The sequence below is a fragment of the Bos grunniens genome, chromosome 8, assembly GCF_055505025.1.
Source record: "Bos grunniens cultivar Pamir isolate PY7600 chromosome 8, Bosgru_T2T1.0, whole genome shotgun sequence".
Classification (NCBI taxonomy): Eukaryota; Metazoa; Chordata; class Mammalia; order Artiodactyla; family Bovidae; genus Bos; species Bos grunniens.
In genome coordinates, this window is record NC_141172.1 from 67,553,193 (window position 1) to 67,568,588 (window position 15,396).

At 42.6% G+C, this 15,396-nt stretch overlaps 1 protein-coding gene across 2 annotated transcripts in view; it reads right to left on the bottom strand.

The window, feature by feature from the left end:
* Positions 1–4,814: 4,814 nt before the first annotated feature.
* Positions 4,815–15,396, bottom strand: part of GFRA2 (GDNF family receptor alpha 2) — a 297,825-nt gene continuing 287,243 nt past the window's right edge. For both annotated transcript variants that reach the window (XM_086416115.1, XM_086416114.1), the window contains one exon: positions 4,815–7,625. In XM_086416115.1, coding sequence (XP_086272241.1) covers positions 7,614–7,625 — 12 coding nt within the window. In that variant the 3' untranslated portion in view covers positions 4,815–7,613. The remainder of the gene's footprint in view (positions 7,626–15,396) is intronic.

The window sequence follows — 15,396 nt, forward strand, 5'->3', positions numbered from 1 at the left end:
TAGCCGCAGTGTGACTTTGGACCCAATGACATGGCGAGGGCGTCAGGAAGAATCAATCACACAGCAGGATGGCCTTCTCACTGCCTGCCAAAAAAAGAAGTAGAAAAACTGGGCAATATATTGGAGTGACTCCACTATACAGGTGGGTATTGGAAATATCAACATTATATGATTCTTCATCAAGGCTAAGCAAGGAAAGAAACAGGCCTGTGTCTCCTGAGACATGACTTCTTCTTGCCATTCCTCCTGAGACATGACATACTGATGGGTATGTGTCTTGGTCAGCTTGGGCTGCCAAAACAATCGTAGATGGAGAAGGTTAAACAAGAGAAATTTATTTTCTCATAGTCCTGAAAGCTGAAAATCAGAGATCAGGGTGCCAGCACAGTTGAGTCCCCGAGAGAGCCCCCTTTCTGGCTTGCAGGTGGTGATGATCTCGCCACATGCTCATATTGAAGAAAGAGAAACAGAACTCTGTTATCTCTTCTTAAAAGGATACTAATTCCATCATGAGGGCCCCACTTTTATGACCTCATATAACTCTAATTACCTCCCAAAGGTCCAGGCTCCAAATACCATCACATTACCAGGGAACACATTTCAGTCCAGAGTAGTATATTTTGCCATAAACCCAATCACTCTCTTTTATGAATCCACATTAGCAAGCAATACTGTTTCAACATGTCAGCCTTGATATTAGCATAGTGAGGGTATGGTTTGGTGGAGCCTATTGAAAGACATAATAAACAAAATGATTGGATAAAATAAATGCTTATGAAATATTAGTTCCTCACTCCAACTCCTTTTCCCTTTTCTTCCAGAAAAGAATTTCTAAACCCTCTCCTCTGATTGTAAACCTCAAATGTCTTCCATTTCCTTTGCTCTAAACCAATTAAAACACTCTGGTTTCTGGAAACTTCAAAGAGGACAGGTCACTAGCTCATGAAGTATTTTTCTGGCACCACGGAAAGAATGGAAACTGAGAAAGAACAAGAGATACTCTCCACCCACAGGATATACAAAGAGCAGAGACCCCACTCATTACCAACATGTATTTCTTTTAATTTTTTTCATTAAGCTTTTTATTTTGTATTGGGGTATGGCTGATTAACAATGTTGTGATAGTTTCAGATAAACAGCAAAGGGATTTGGCCATATATTAATATGTGTATCCATTCTCCCCCAAACTCTCCTCCCATCCAGGTTGCCACATAACAGTACGCAGAGTTCCATGTGCTCCACAGCAGGACCCTGTAGGTTATCCATTTTAAATATAGCAGTCCAGTATTTATTTCTTGGAAACAACACTGTGTTAGATGCAGAAGATAGAATGAGGAAAGTCCTCAAAGAGTTCACATTACCTTAATAGGGAACATTAAAATTATAACTTATGTGGTTCTGATTGTAAGTGCTAAAATGGCTTGGAGGAGGGAGAGATCTGGGTTAGCCAGAATAATCAGAGAAGAATTTATGGCGAAGGTCACATGGGAGTTGGAGCTTGAAAGACAAGTAAATATTTCAGAAAGGAGAGAGAAGAGTTTTGTCAGACAGAAACCAGCACGCAGAAGCACGTAGGCACAGACCTGATGGGGTAGGGAACATGAGCAGATCTCTGTGGCTGGAATGGTGGCCAGGTGCTAAGATGCACTCATTCACTGACTCATCCTTTCTTTCATTAATAAATATTTATTGATCATCTGTTGTACATAGTCACTTCAGTCATGTCCAACTCGTTGTGACCCTATGGGCTATAGCCCACCAGGCTCCTCTATTCATGAGATTTCCCTGGGCAAGAAAACTGGAGTGGGTTGCCATTTCCTTCTCCAGTGGATCTTACCAACCCTGGAATCAAACCAGCTTCTCTTATGTCTCCTGCATTGGCAGGTGGGGTTCTTTACCACTAGCACTACCTGGGAAGCCCAATCCCCTGTTATGTCGTAGGAAACATTCTTGTTAAAGAGAACTGGATAGTGAACAACAACAAAATCTCCTTCACTCATGCAGCTTTTATAAGAAAGAAAAACAAGTAAATATATATTCCTGCTGCTGCTGCTGCTAAGTTGCTTCAGTTGTGTCCGACTCTGTGCGACCCCACAGACAGCGGCCCACCAGGCTCCCCCGTCCCTGGGATTCTCCAGGCAAGAACACTGGAGTGGGTTGCCATTTCCTTCTCCAATGCATGAAAGGGAAAAGTGAAAGTGAAGTCGCTCAGTCGTGTCCGACTCTTCGAGACCCCATGGACTGCAGCCTACCAGGCTCCTCTGTCCATGGGATTTTCCAGGCAAGAGTGCTGGAGTGGGGTGCCATTGCCTTCTCTAATATATATTCCAGGTATTGATAAAAACTATGCAAAAATAAAGAAAGATTAAGGTTTCCAGTCAAGTAAAAGGTATCATTAACATTCTGCCTAAAACATTCAAAATATTAACAAAATATACAATGTGATTTTTTTCCACTTTAAAATTTTTAATTGGAAGCTAATTGCTTTACAATGTTGTATTGGTTTCTGCTGTAAAACAGCGTGAATCACCCACATGCATACATAGGTCCCCTCTCTCTGGAACCTCCCTCCCACACACCCCCTCCACCCTTCTGGGTCATCATAGAGCACCAGACTGAGCTCCCTGTGTTATATAGCAACTTCCCAAAGAGGTATCTATTCTACTTGTGGTAATATGTATGTTTAAATGCTACTCTCTCAATTCTCCCGATCTTCTCTTTCCCCTGCTGTGTCCACAAGTTCCATTTTCTATGTCTGCATCTCAATTCCTGCCCTGTAAATAGGCTCATAAATACCATTTTTCTAGATTCCATCTATGTATACTATGCAATGATTTTTATTTTTGCAATTATCTTTAAGATACTGAACCTCAGACAACAATGGACTGTGATTCTTGAGAGACAAAAAGTAAATAAAGGGAACCCTACAATATTCCCAGGTATGTAACTCTACTAATAAACATATAAAATGTAAATGGTCTGAATACTCCAAATAGAAGACACGGATTGTCAGACTGGGAAGAAAGCAAAATGCAACTGTATGCTACCTACCTATAAGAAGCACAAATATGATAAAAGCAAAAGATGGAAAAAGATATACCTTGCAAACACTAACCAAAAGAAAGCTGGAGTGGTTATAATAACAGCAGACAGAGTAGATTACAGAGTAAAGAGTATAATCAGAGGTAAAGAAAGATACTTCACGATGACAAAATCATCAGTTCATCAACAGGACAAAACATTCATCAAAAGATATATATACTGTGTGTGCTTTGTCACTCAGTCATGTCCAACTCTGTGACCCCATGGACTGCAGCCCACCAGGCTCTTCTGTCTATGGGGATTCTCCAGGCAAGAATACTGGAGTGGGTTGCCATGCCCTCCTCCAGGGGATCTTCCCAACACAGGAATCGAACCCAGGTCTCCCACATTGCAGGTGGATTCCTTACCATCTAAGCTACCAGAGAAGCCCAAGTGAAAGTGTTAGTAGCTCAGTCATATCCGACTCTCTGTGACCCCATGGACTGTAGCCCACCAGGCTCCTCTGTCCATAGAAGTCTCCAGGCAAGAATACTAGACTGGAGTGGGTAGCCATTCCCTTCTCCAGGGGATCTTCCTGACCCAGGGATCAAACCCGGGTCTCCTGCACTGTAGGCAGATTCTTTACCATCTGAGCCACCAGGACACCCAATAATAAAGTCTTCAAAATACTTGAAGCAAAAATTGATAAAACTATAAGGAGACAATTTTAGTCAAGAATTTCAATACTTCTCTCTCAATAATTGATAGAAAAAGTAGATAGGAAAGCAACAAGGACATAGAAAATTTAAGCAACAGTATCAATGAACTTGAGCCAATTAATATTTATAGAAAATGCCACACAACAAATATAGAATACACATACCCTTCAAGTGTGCACAGAACATTTCCTAAAATAGACCATATTCTAGACCACAAATTTAAAGCTTTTATAAATTTAAAAGGATTCAAGTGATACAAAATATATTTTCTGACTACAATGGAATTAAATTAGAAATCAACAACAAAGGTCTTTGGAAAGCCCTGAGACATTTGCTAACAAACTTCTAAACAACTCACACTCCAAGGAATAACTCAAAATGGAAAACAGAAAGCATTTTGAACTGAATGAAAATGAAAACACAACATAGTAAAATTTGTAGTATGAAATTAAAACAATACTATGGGGAAATGTGTAGCACTAAACACAATTTCGGCAGGGAAAAAAAAGTCTCAAAACCTCAGTTTCCACAGTAAGAAACTAGGAAAAAAAAAAAAAAACTAAACCCAAAATAAGTAGAAGGAAATAATTGATAAAGATCAGACCAAAAATCAATGAAATAAAAAAACAGTAAAGTAATATATTAAAAAATCAATGAAACCAAGAGAGGGCTCCTTGACAAGATTAGTAAAATTGATGATTTTCCAGCAGGCTAATCAGGAAGAAAAAAAGAAGAGATAAATTACCAATATCAGGAATGAGAAAGCTAACATCAACACAGATTTTACAGATATTAAGATGATGATAAGAAAATACTATTTTAAAAACTTTATGTCAATAAACTAGACAACTTAAATGAAAGGGGTATATTTCTTGAAACACAGAAACTATTAATACCAAAACCCAATCACAAAGAAATTGAAAGCTTGAATAACCTTGTATCTATTAAAAAAAAGTTCTTCCCACAAAGAAAATTCCAAACCCAGATGGTTTCACTGACAAATTCTATCCAAATTTTAAGGAAAAAATAATATCAATTCTATACAAACTCTTAGAAAACTGAAGAAGAGACATATTTCCCAACTCATTCTCTGCAGTCTTTATTACTCTGATACCAAACCATTACAATACCAATACATTACAATAAAACTATAGACCAGTATCCAAAACAGCAGATGTCCATATGCAAAAACAATAACAAAAAATTCCAATCTACATGTTATTGAATAAGATAATAAATGAATGCTCTTTTAAGTCACTAAGTTTGTGATAGTTTATTATGCAGAACCAGAAAACTTATACAATGAAGAAAAGTTTTGAACAGACACTTTGCCAGCTAAGACATATGGGTGGCAAATAAGCACATGAAAAAAATGTTAGACATAATTAGTAATTAAGGAAACTCAAATTAAAACATCAATGAGCTACCACAACACAGCTTTTAGAATTACTGAGTGTTGGCAAGGATGAAGAGGAACTGGAATTCACATACAATACTGGTTTATCTGTAAAATGGTCCAGATACTTCAGAAAATAATTTGACAGTTTCTTGAAAATTAAACACATGCCTATCATATAACCTAATCATTATGTTTTGAGGTATTTACCCAAAAGAAAGGAAAAGATGTGTTCACCCAAAGCCTTTTACATGAATGTCCACCATATCTTTTAAAGAATCCACCTGCCAAGCAGGAGACATGGGTTTGATCTTCATGTTGGGGAAGATCCCGTGGAGAAGGAAATGGCAATCCACTCCAGTATTCTTGCCTGGGAAATCCCATGGACAGAGGATTCTGGCAGGCTACAGTCCATGGTGTCTCAAAGTTGGACACGACATAGTAACTAAACAGCAGCAGTCACCATATCTTTATTTGTAATAACCAACAATTAGAAATATTGCATGTGGCTATAATAGGTGAATGGATCAGCACACAATGAAATAATATTCAGCAATAAAAAAGAAATGATACTCATTATGACATGGATGAATCTCAAAATAATTGTGTTGAGTGAAAGAAGCCAGATTACAAAAGAATACATACCATATGACTCCATTTATATGAGTTCTAGAAAACGCAAGCTAATCTATAGCAACAGAAGGCAGATCAGCAATTGCTTGTGTGTGAGGAGAGGCAGGAAGAGATTACAAAGCAACAAAAGTAGACATTTGGGAGTAATGGATGGTTCATTATCTTGAATGTGCTGATGGTTTCACTGATGGATATGTCAAAACTTATAAAAATGGTGTAGTTTAAATATGCATGTGTGCCAATTATACCTCAATAAAGCTGTTCAAGTTTAAAAATAAAAAGAATTAGAATTAGTGGATAGAGAATGACAAAGGTGTGCTTTAGGTGGGACGTTCACAGAAGGCGCTCTGAGGAAGTGTCATTTGTGTAGAGGCTTGAATGAAGTAAGGGAGTGAACAGGACAGTGGGCAGAAGAGCATCCCAGGCAGACAGAACAGCAAGTGCAAAGGCCCTGGGGTGAGATCATCTCAGCACATTAGGGAATAATGTGGTTAGGACCCAGTGAGCAAAGGACAACAGTGTGATCAGAGGGTCGAAAAGGCCCAGATCATGTAGCACTTACCTGAGTAAAATTAGAATGTATTGGATTGTTTTGCACTGACTTGTAACATGATCTGACAATGTCTTTAAATTATCATTCTACACAGAAAACAGGTTTGTGGTTGCCAAGAGGGAGGGAAATAGAAGGGTTTGGGGAAGTTTGAGACTTGCAGATGCAAACTACTGTACATAGAATAAATAAACAAGAAGGTTTTACGGTATAACACAGGGAATTATATTCAATATCTAGTAATAAACCATAATGGAAAAGAATACAGAAAAAGATTTTACACATATATACATATATGTATGACTCATTTTGCTGTACAGCAGAAATTAACACAACACTGTAAATCAACTATACTTCAAAAAATTAAAAATAAAATAAAATTATCATTCTAAACCATAATTATCCTAAGATAGAGGGAGAGATGGTTGGAAAGCATCCCCAACTCAATGGACATGAGTTTGAGTAAATTTTAGGAAACATTGAAGGACAGAAAAGCCTGGCATGCTGCAGTCCATGAGGTCGCAGAATCAGACATGAACTAGCTGCTGAATCATAACAAACTATAAGAAGAACAGAAGCAAAGAGATGAGTTAGTGGACTATTCCAAGAGTTAGGAAGAGGTCACGGTTACTTGTTCCAGGATGGCTGTGGGGGAGGAGGGAAGAAGGAATTCAGTTCAGTTCAGTTCAGTTCAGTCGCTCAGTCGTGTCCAACTCTTTGCGACCCCATGAATCGCGGCACGCCAGGCCTCCCTGTCCATCACCAACTCCCAGAGTTCACTCAAACTCACGTCCATCGAGTCAGTGATGCCATCCAGCCATCTCATCCTCTGTCGTCCCCTTCTCCTCCTGCCCCCAATCCCTCCCAGCATCAGAGTCTTTTCCAAGGAGTCAACTCTTCGCATCAGGTGGCCAAAGTATTGGAGTTTCAGCTTTAGCATCAGTCCTTCCAAAGAACACCCAGGACTGATCTCCTTTAGAATGGACTGGTTGGATCTCCTTGCAATCCAAGGGACTCTTAAGAGTCTTCTCCAACACCACAGTTCAAAAGCATCAATTCTTCAGCACTCAGCTTTCTTCACACCCCAACTCTCATAATTGGGGTGGGATTATTTCAAACATAGAGCTTCCTTGTTCTATTGATGGATTAGATATAGAGAATGAGAGGAGGAGAGACATCAAAGATGAGTCTACGGTGTTTGGTCTGAATATCTGGTAAAGGTTACTCTCCCATTACTGAAATGAGGATGTGATTACCAGTTTCGAAGATGTGTTCAGCTTCAATTCAGTTCAGTTCAGTTCAGTCGCTGTGGGGGAGGAGGGAAGAAGGAATTCAGTTCAGTTCAGTTCAGTCGCTCAGTCGTATCCAACTCTTTGCAACCCCGTGAATCACAGCATGCCAGGCCTCCCTCTCCATCACCAACTCCCGGAGTTCACTCAAACTCATGTCCATCGTGTTCAGCTTAGGATATGTTAAATTCAGGATGCCTATGAGACAACCAAGCAGCAGTATTGAGCAAGCTGGATATATCTGTATGTAATCAGGGGAATGGGGTTGGAGCTGGGATTGGAGATATAAATATAAGTAGAAACATAGAGAAGAACTAAGCACTGGGGAACTTCAATAGTAAAAGGTTAGGAAGAGGAAAATCCAGCACAGATGATCGGTAAAGATAACAGTGAGTGTGAGCCAAGAGGAAAAGGTGTTGCAAGAAATACAGTGATCAGCTGTGACAAATGCTGCTGACAGGTCAACATGGACTCTGCATTGACCATTGAATTTAGCAATAGGCAACCTTTGCAAGAGCTTCCCTCGTGGCTCAGATGATAAAGAATCTGCCTGCAATGCAGGAGACCCAGGTTTGGGAAGATCCCTGGGTTGGAAAGATTCCCTGGAGAAGGGAATGGTGCCCCCTCCAATACTCTTGCTTGGAGAATTCTGTGGATAGAAGCTCCAGTCCATAGGGTCACAAAGAGTAAGACACAACTGAGCAACTAACACTTTTATTCATTTTCAACTTTGGCAAAAGCTATTTAAGCTAGGTGGTAGGAATGAAGGCTTGATTGGAATGGTTCATGGGAGAATAAGAGGTGAGAAAGTGTGAAAAAAAAAAAGGCAAGTTACTGATAAGTTTCACTGTCAAAGCCAGTAGAGAAGTTGAACAGCAGCTGAAAAGGGATGTGGGGGTCAAAGGAGATTTTTTTTTAAATTGAAGATATTATAGCATGTTTGTATTCTGATGGGAACACTCCAGTACAGGGCAGAGAGGTAAAAATTAATGATGCAGGAGAGAGAGAGAGGACAATTGCAGGAAAAAGTCCTTGAGCTGTGGGAACAGTACAAGATAAAGATGAAGAGATGAAAAGAAATGAGCTGTGCCAGGTTTGTGCCCAAATCTACCATTCCAGATCCAAGACCAAGACCTAAAATCGATGAGTGCCTATATCTTAGGCATTCCTGGTTACTCTTCTCAGCCATCCTAGGAGGCAGTTATGTTTAGCCTCATTATGGTCATGGCAACTGAGGCTCAGAGAGATGTGGTAACCCTCTGCATCACCCACAGCCAATCACAGTTAAACAGGGAGCCTGCAGCAGGATGAGCACAAGAAGGCTGCTCCCTCTCCCTCCACACCTCCTAACCTGCTCATCATGACAACATCCAAACACTTAGCCTGGGTCTGAGGCCAAGACTGTGCAAAGCACACTTTTACTCTCCCCGAACTGAGCTGCAGTTCGGCTACACAGGGCAACGTGGACCTTTGTCTTTTTTATCCCTCTGTTTCCCCAGAGGTACAAAATGTAAATACTAAAGTCAAAATAGATCTCAGAAAACACCCAGCCCACTCTATTCCCATTTTATGGAAACTGAGGCACCAGGTCACAGAGCCCATGGTCAAAGATGAACAGAGCAAATTGTCAACTTTTTGCCCATGAGCCATCAAACATAATTCCTCCCTTGTCCCCAGAGAGGTGAGTGCACATACCCATGTATACAAAATCGATTTGAAGATGCAAATTGGCTACATTCAATTTCATCCAACTGTCTTCAAAATTTAAGAGCTCTGCTGACATGCACAGAGCAAAGAGTAAATTGTCCTCCTGAGAGAAATAGTCTTCAAAACAGCCTCCTGTGTCCCTGTCCAAGGTGCTGGGCCAGCAGAGGCTGTGAGGAAGGAGACTGTGTCTGCCAAGTCCAAATGTAGCTGGGGTTTGGAGCAGAGGCAGATACAAAGACCATGTGAAAACCTTCTGACTTGGAAATGAATTGACACCTTCACCTGGGACTCCCAGTGAAGCAGTATTCCAAGGTAAACCCATGTTATGCAGGACATGCGTGAACTTCCCCCACTTTCTCTGGTTTTAGAGAGAAGATGGAAGAAGTACAATTTTTAAATGGTACTGTAACCCAGGGACATTCCCTGAGTGTCAAGGCCTCCAGCACAGGAAACCAGTTGCCCCAAGACCTGACCCTCTGTCTTGGCAAATGGATTCACACAAACGTAGATCAATCAGAGCTTCACAGATTGATTAGATCAGTGGTTTTCCAGCCCTCTTTCAGAAGCAGAAATATTATTTCAAACACAAGCTGATCCAGAAGACAGCAAACAAAAGTGACTGTGCTTGAGATGGGAGTGGAGGTGTAGCAGCCCACCCTTTGGTGGATTCCAGAGCCTGGAGGCACCTCTATTGCATGTAGGGTTTTCAGAGAAAGAGTTAAAAATCACTGCATTAAGTGAACTCCCTAAAGATCTGAAGAGTTGTGCTCCACCTCACTCTTCAGCAGATCAATAGCCCTGATCTCGGTGCCTAATGAATCACACATCATATGCCCCACCATCATCACCCCCAACCCTTGGTAGCAAGCCCTCTGCCCCAGTTGCAAAAATCTTTGGTCACTGACAGACCTGGACTGTGCCAAGTTTTCTGATCACAGTGTGCTCTTTCTTGCAGCCCACTTGCTGCTTCTTAATGACCAACATGGGTTGGCTGTCATCTCAAGTCCCCAGCCTGCCTGGTATACACTAAGGAATGACCTCAAGCCACTGCCTCTCTTAATGGACTTTTTGGACTTTGAATGTACCCTCAGTAAAAGATGCTGTCAATGACCTCCCCAGATCCCCATTTTGGTGACATCCTGCTGCCAGCATATATCTCTCTCTGCATGAGAGCTTTCCTTCATCCTGAAAATCCACAGGGCAGTCTGGAAGTTCTGAGTCAATATGCCCAGGAGAAGCCATCAGCCAATTATCCTTGGGTGAGAGAACTCAGAGGGATGCCCTCATCTGTTTCCAGATTTCCTAGTAGAATTGAGCCGAGGTTCCCACAGCAGTGGGAATAAAGCTAGTGGAGCAGATGGTAAAGAACCTGCCTGCAGTGCAGGAGACCAGGGCTCCATCTCTGGGTCAGGAAGATGCCCTGGAGAAGGAAATGGCAACCCCCTCCAGTATTCTTGACTGGAGAATCCCATGGACAGAGGAGCCTGGTGGGCTAGAGATCACAAAGAGTCAGACACAACTGACTGACTAACACTTTCACTTTTGCTTTCCCACAATGGCAACCTGAACTCTAATATACCCTTTTCAGCTTTCTTCCCTTCCTTGTACCACTTCCTCTCTCCCTTTCCAGTGTTCCTAAGATCAACTCTCAAAGAAACTGCATGCAGGCATGATTTCCCCAGTGGCTAAGCAACAAAGAATCCACCTGAAATGCAGGAGTCACGGGTTCGATTCCTGGGTCGAGAAGATTCCCTGGAGGAAGAAATGACAACCCACTTCAGTACTGTTGCCTAGGAAATACCATGGACAGAGGAGCCTGGTGGGCTACAGTCCACGGAGTCACAAAGTGTTGGACACGACTTAGCAACTAAACAACAACAAAGTAGAGTCATTTTGATAGTCAAGCGGAAGCCTTTGCTACACATGTGCAGGCACACACACACACACACACACACACACACACACACACACGCACACACAGTGCCAAGAGAGTAAAACTGCAGTGATATCAACATCTTAGATGAAACAACAGAAGACTAGCATCACCCTCAAAGACTTAAATGATACAAGGCCCCTTAAATTCATCAGTAAAATCTGATGGACCATGAATATGACAATGGACCATCATAAAAATAAGAGTGGTAGCCTCGTTGCAATTTTTTTGCCAGATACCTTTGGCAGAACAGGTCCACAAAGATGTCAATCCTTGTTTGTGATTCTCGATCAGGTGAATGCATTCTTTTCAAGCCCCTTCTAAAAGAATCAAAACAAGTTTGCATTCACTTGGAATGCATAGCTTATATTTTAATGGTCTTGTCCCAGATCCACTTAGCCCTTCTGCTCTCTGCCACCTTCTAACTCAGAGGAAGTTTGGCTTTCTAAACATGCCACAAAACATCAAACTGACCCATTACACTGATACCAGAGAAGGCAATTGCACCCCACTCCAATACTCTTGCCTGGAAAATCCCATGGATGGAGGACCCTGGTAGATTGCAGTCCATAGGGTCGCTAAGAGTCGGATACGACTGAGCGACTTCTCTTTCACTTTTCACTTTCATCCATTGGAGAAGGAAACGGCAACCCACTCCAGTGTTCTTGCCTGGAGAATCCCAGGGACGGGGGAGCCTGGTGGGCTTCTGTCTATGGGGTCGCACAGAGTCAGACACGACTGAAGTGACTTAGCAGCAGCAACACTGATACAGCATCATAACAGGTCTGGGGAGCAGGAAGCAGCAACCACCCAGAAGCCCTGCTAAGATGTGTGTACCAGGGGTGGGATACAAGCCCTACAAAGACCCAGAGACCTGCCACATCTGTGAAGTTTTTAAAGGTCCAGTAATCCTGGGATATATTGAGGTAGTTCCTCCTAAGAAAAGGAGGACCTTCCCAGGTGGCACAGGTGATAAAGAACCCGCCTGCCAATGGAGGAGACATAAGAGAAGCCGATTAGATTCCTGGGTTGGGAAGAGCCCCTGGAGAAAGAAATGACAACCCACTCCAGTATTCTTGCCTGGAGAATCCCGTGGGCAGAGGAGCCTGGTGGGCTACAGTCCATGGAGTTGCAAAGAGTCAGACACAACTGAAATGACTTAGCACAACAGCACAAAAAAAGGAGAAACCAAAGGAGGAAACAGACAGAACAGGCTCCATCTTGAAAGCAGGACTCCATCTTGGGCCAGACTGTGGACTTTGAGCTATATGCCCAGTATCTATGGAAATGACATACCAACTGGAAAACCAGGCCCCTGGAAGGAAGAGCCCCAGAGCTCTCCATTGTCTAAAAGAATACCCTAATTATCCGTGTAACCAAATAGAATCATACATTCTATTATGCTTATTGGGGTATGACCACAAGCTTAATAATTGTCCACTGTTGACTACCTGGGCTTAAGGCATATGAATCATGGGTTAACTTTGACTGTATCTTTCTTTTTCCTTTGTTCAGACTAGTTACAGGGAACCTCATACACTTAGGGTATGTAAGGTTTCCACAAAAACTGGTCGGGGTCCTTGGCTAAGAGGAGACTCTGCCTTGGGCCCGCCGGTGTAATAAACTGCACTCCACTATCTGCATTGTCCTTCTGAGTAAGTTTGTTTCCAGGAACGCGTGGCTACAACAAAATCAATGGATCTTGACCATCCCACTTTTAAGAGAATCTTACCAAAAGACCTAGCAGATTCCATGAGACAGTATCCGGGATAGGTAATGTTGTTTGGAGTCTCTGGGAAGCTTAAACAAGGAAGTCACAGGACAGAAATTTAGGATTCAAGCAAGGTTGTACTATTTGGAGAGAAATGCTCTTCTCATCATCCAAAATGCAGCTTTGTAACCGAGCAGGACCCTAAGGGGTCCAACCGGGAGGACCTTCTCCCATATTCTCTGCTTTAGCTCCTCTCCAGGAATTACATAGATAATAGTATTTGAGGCAAATTTCCTGAGTTGTTTCAGAGATCTGAACCACCCCGCCCCACCCCCACCCCACACCAAATGGAGGAACTGCTTGCTGACAGGCACATAGCCCCAGGCCAGGCCTCCTGGTGCCTAAGGAAAGAAAGTGAAGTCGCTCAGTCGTGTCCAACTCTTTGCAACCCCATGGACACCAGGCTTCTCCGTCCATGGGATTTTCTAAGCAAGAGTACTGGAGTGGATTGCCTTTTCCTTCTCCAGGGAACTTTCTGACCCAGGGATTGAACCCGGGTCTGCCGCATTGTAAACAGATGCTTTACCATCTGAGCCACCAGGGAAGGAAGGAAGGATAATGCTAATCCCTGAGACACCACCCTGCTGCCTCACCATAAACCAATCAGAGAACTGGGCACAAGCTGATCACAGACGCTGTGACTCCCTTCCCTCACTTCAGTTCAGTTCAGTCACTCAGTCATGTCTGACTCTTTGTGACCCCATGAATTGCAGCACGCCAGGCCTCCCTGTCCATCACCAACTCCCAGAGTTCACTCAAACTCATGTACATCGAGTCGGTGATGCCTCCAGCCATCTCATCCTCTGTCGTCCCCTTCTCCTCCTGCCCCCAATCCCTCCCAGCATCAGAGTCTTTTCCAATGAGTCAACTCTTCACATGAGGTGGCCAAAGTATCAGAGTTTCAGCTTTAGCATCAGTCCTTCCAAAGAACACCCAGGGCTGGTCTCTTTTAGGATGGACTGGTTGGATCTCCTTGCAGTCCAAGGGACTCTCAAGAGTCTTCTCCAACACCACAGTTCAAAAGCATCAATTCTTCAGCACTCACAGTCCAACTCTCACATCCATACATGACCACTAGAAAAACCATAGCCATGACTAGACAGACCTTTGTTGGCAAAGTAATGTCTCTGATTTTCAATATGCTATCTAGGTTGGTCATAACTTTCCTTCCAAGGAGTAAGTGTCTTTTAATTTCATGGCCGCAATCACCATCTGCAGTGATTTTGGAGCCCAAAAAAATAAAGTCTGACACTGTTTCCACTGTTTCCCCATCTATTTGCCATGAAGTGATGGGACCAGATGCCATGATCTTAGTTTTCTGAATGTTGAGCTTTAAGCCAACTTTTTCACTCTCCTCTTTCACCTTCATCAAGAGGCTTTTTAGTTCCTCTTCACTTTCTGCCATAAGGGTGGTGTCATCTGCATACCTGAGGTTATTGATATTTCTCCCAGCAATCTTGATTCCAGCTTGTGCTTCTTCCAGCCCAGCTTTTCTCATGATGTACTCTGCATATAAGTTAAATAAGCAGGGTGACAATATACAGCCTTGACATACTCCTTTTCCTACTTGGAACCAGTCTGTTGTTCCATGTCCAGCTCTAACTGTTGCTTCCTGACTTGCGTATAGGTTTCTCCCTTCCCTCACCTGCCCTTTAAAACTGCTTTGCTGAAACGTTTGGGGAACTTGAGGCTTCTCAGGGCTTAAGCCACTGGTCTCCTTGCATTGCCTTGCAATAAACTTTTCTCTGCTCCAAACTCTGACGTTTCAGTGTATTTGGCCTCACTGTACATTAGGCCTACAAACTTGCATTAACAGTTTTGAGCATACCACTGGGCTCTGGCAGGGATTGAAAACCTGACCATGAGACTGAGGTAGGAGATAGACACACTCCAGGTTAGTTCAATTGCTCAGTCATGTCTGACTCTTCAAAGCCCCATAGACTGCAGCACGCCAGGCTTCTCTGTACATCACCAACTCCTGGAGCTTACTCAAACTCATGTCCATCAAGTCAGTGATGCCATCCAACCATCCCATCCTCTATCGTCCCCTTCTCTTCCCACCTTCAATCTTTCCCAGCATCAGGGTCTTTTCCGATGAGTCAGATCTTTGTATTAGGTGGCCAGAGTATTGGAGTTTCAGCTTCAGCATCAGTCCTTCCAATGAATACTCAGGACTGATTTCTTTTAGGATGGACTGACTAGATCTCCTTGCAGTCCAAGGGACTCTCAAGAGTCTTCTCCAACACCACAGTTCAAAAGCATTAATTTTTTAGTGTTCAGCTTTCTTTATGGTCCAACTCTCACATCCATACATGACTACTGGCTTCAGGTTGGACATTTACAATCAGCCAGCCTCCTCTTTGCATTTCCTGAGGCA